General features: G+C 41.6%; 1 protein-coding gene across 1 annotated transcript; it reads left to right on the top strand.

Moving 5' to 3' along the window:
• The first annotated feature begins 2607 nt into the window (after positions 1 to 2607).
• LOC101585677 (ADP-ribosylation factor 4-like) lies at positions 2608 to 3072 on the top strand. The gene has a single exon (XM_023712165.1). The coding sequence runs from the start codon at positions 2608 to 2610 to the stop codon at positions 3070 to 3072; it is 465 nt and encodes a 154-aa protein (XP_023567933.1).
• The last annotated feature ends 500 nt before the right edge of the window (positions 3073 to 3572 follow it).

Below are 3572 nucleotides of genomic sequence, written 5' to 3'. Positions count from 1 at the left end.
CAGAAGAAGAAAACAGACTTTTCAAAATAACAAAAAATATTCCCGTAAATTTTAGACAGTACTCACCCTGGCTTGAAGACTGAGTGGATTTTCAAGACCAAAGAATCTTTGTTACTGATACAAGAATGTACTAGTATTGCTGGTAAGGAGGCCATAGGAAGGACATTCGTTATGTTGCTGTTGAAAATATAAACTATTATAATAGCTTTGTAAATATTTATCTGGCTTGTCTAAAAATGCTCATAAACCCTAACAAGTAATTTTTTGTCTAGATGCCTAACTAGTACATAACCAGTGGTGAGAGAAAACATGTATTTAAATGGGGACCACTGGATTACTTCTTTGAGGAAGAATTAGAAGCAATCAAAATGTTCACCATAAGAGAAATGAGCATGATGGGGAAATTATAAAATTATAAAATCACAAATGTAACATTTAAAAATGTTTATGAACAGTTTTATAATAAAAAAGAAAATGCATCAAAATAAAGCACTAAGTATATTTTAGCTGTGCAATTTTTAAGCAATTTATATAAAACAGATTGGAAATAGCCAAAATTTTTAATAAGAGTTCTTTAAAAGTGATAATATTTAATGTACTAGCTTTCTGAGTTTTTAAAAAGCCTCTGTAGCTTCTAAGCTTACTACATAAGAATGAATTGAACACAATTATTAAAAAGTTTAAACATTACCAAGCCAGGTGTGGTGTTGCACACCTAGAACTCCAGGACTCTGGGAGGATGAAGCAAGAAGGTAGAAGGTGCCAGCCCACCCTGGGCAACTGTGATCATGCCTCTGAACTGAAAAGCAACAAAAACAGACAGAAATGTAGCTGAGGTCTGAAATCCTAGGACAGCCAAAAATGGGAGATAGATAGATAGATAGATAGATAGATAGATAGATAGATGATAGATAGATAATAAATATTGATATCAAAAGTATCTAAACACAAAGGAGTACATGTGATACAATTCTACTTATATAAAATACAGAACCAGGGCTGGCCAAATAACTCAGTGGATTAAAGCCCCTGCAAGCAGGTGCAGGGCCCGGGGGTTCGGTCCCCAGGCCTGCTGTGCCAGCCTCACCCCTGCCCCCGGGTGTGCTGAGATGGCAATTGAGACTGGGCGTGGTGGCGCACGCCTGTAAGACCAGCTCTTGGGAGGCTGTAAGCATATGGATCACTATGAGTTCGGTCTAGTAGTGAGACCCTAAACACCCTGTAGACTCTTACCTAAAATACAAAATACAAAAAAAAATAAAAATAAAAATAAAAATAAAGCACAGAACCAAGCAAAGCCCATCTCTGCGTTAGCAGAGAGGACAGGGCTCCCACTGTGCTGGAGGAAGAGACCAGCTGGCAGCGTGAGCAGAGTGCGAGGATGCCTGCTCTTTGGGTACCTTCACTTGTCAAAAGTACATAATTACACTCACAACACATGCACCTCTCTAGATTTTATAATTGGATAGAAGTTATTCTAAGAATAAGCGTTGTAATGCTTTCCCCAGAAGAAAGGAAAACTGGACATTTGAAAGGTGCCAGAAGTGATTATAAAGCTATGCCCAAACATAGCATCTGCTTTCTTGGCAGAGGACTTCATTCACGCCACCATAGCAAGCAACTACTTAAAAGCTAAGAAGCTTGGGACTTAGTGCTAACTAACCCTCCAGAACTGCAAGGTCATATTGAATGCTTGTGAAAGAATCCACAGGCTGGCAGCCAAGTGTGCAGGGCGCACTACCTCACCAATAAAAGGATTAAGCTAGGGACATGACTCATCTAGGTGTTTCCGTGAGTGGGAATCACAGGGCTGCTTCCTCCTGTTCAGGTGGGGACACTTCTCACCAGCCTTTCTTGCAACGGGGTGGAGCTAGAGAACGAGAACTGTCAGCAGAAAAAGAAATGTCCCAGCCCTCGCTGCACTTCGCTCAACAAGAGGCCACTTGTGAATGTCAATGGCAAGGGACACTGTGAAGCAGAACAGCTTCCCAGGTAGAGGCAGGCTGTGACAGCCCTGGCAGGGAAAGCAAACTGCAAAACTGAGAGACAAAACTATGTTTAACAATGTATATATATATTTTAACTTATAAAAAATATTTTTTGATTGACATAATAATTGCCAATATTTAAGAGACACAATATGATTTTTGACTCATGCATATATTGGGCAGTGATCAACTCTGGGTAATTAGCCTGTCCTTCTTGAAGAAATAGTTGTTAAGATTTGTAGGAAATGTAATAAATGAAACATCTAGTAGGGGTTTTGGATCCCGGCCACCGTTGGTTGTGGCGGCTGCAACTTGAAGTGGCAGACTTGGGTCAGAGCCAGGTGCTGCCACACCAGGCACCAGCTCCCAAATAGTTCTGTACCTGGCTGGCTCCAGCCTGTGCTTCTCTGGACGCCATCAGCCTGCGGTCATCCTGACTGCTCTCTTTCCCAGGTGGCCCTCTTTCTTCAGCGGTTCTCTTCTCCTCCTCTTTATCGGGAGCATAGAAGGCAAAGGCCCGGATTGGCATGGAGCCCTTCTTGTGCCCATCACAAGTGCCACCGCCGCCCTGGGCCTCACCGTCTCCTCGCTCTTCTCCCGCCTGTTCAGCAATAAGCAAATGCATAACTGGATGGTTGGATTGGACGCTGCTGGCAAGACAACCATTCTGTATAAACGCAAGTTATGGGAGATAGTCACCGCCATTCCTACTGTTGGTTTTAATGTGGAAACAATAGAACATAAGAACATTTGTTTCACAGTGTGGGATGTTGTTGGTCAAGATAAAATTCGGCCTCTGCGGAGGCATTACTTCCAGAATACCCAGGGCCTTGTATTTGTGGTAGATAGCGATGATCGTGAAAGAATTCAGGAAGGAGCAACTGTACTGCAGAACATGCTCCAGGAAGATGAGCTGCAAGATGCAGTGCTGCTGCTGTTTGCAAACAAACAGGATTTGCCAAACGCTATGCCCATCGGTGAAATGTCAGGTAAGTTGGGTCTTCAGTCTCTTCGGAACAGAACATGGTATGTTCAAGCCACTTGCGCTACACAAGGAAAGGGTTTGCATGAAGGTCTAGACTAGCTGTCAAATGAGCTTTCAAAACATTAAAGGAAGCTAAATGTGGAACCTTGGACATGTTAACCTAGGACACCTTTGATAGAATTGGCTGAGGCTTGTTACAACAAAATTAGTTTGCATCTTGGTTATTAAACAGTATCTGGGACTGGTTTGGGCAGTTTCAACTTATTTTGTTGCCAATTATTATTTACCAAGTAGGATGTTGCCATTTAGCAATATGCTTGATTTTGAAGAGATTTTCCTTGGGGAAAAAGTATCCTCTCTTAATTTCACCTTTAAGCCTAAATGCCTGGGCATAGCTGTTGTGTCACCTTTAAATTGTTTTGAGCCCACAACAAATAATGTTTTAGAAGTTTATCTCCTTGCTACTTTACTGATTCCTTTATCATTCCTGGGACAGTCTGCTGATTTAAAAATGTAGCATTCCATTTGTATTTATTTCTGTCCCTTGCCAGAAAGATTTTCTGAAATTATTCCTACCAGCCAGGGAGATGCTCTAAAAC

This window comes from Octodon degus, unplaced genomic scaffold, assembly GCF_000260255.1.
Source record: "Octodon degus isolate 3935 unplaced genomic scaffold, OctDeg1.0 scaffold00024, whole genome shotgun sequence".
NCBI classification, from domain to species: Eukaryota; Metazoa; Chordata; class Mammalia; order Rodentia; family Octodontidae; genus Octodon; species Octodon degus.
The sequence above is the reverse complement of the archived record's forward strand: the minus strand, read 5'-3'. Positions and strand labels throughout refer to the sequence as shown.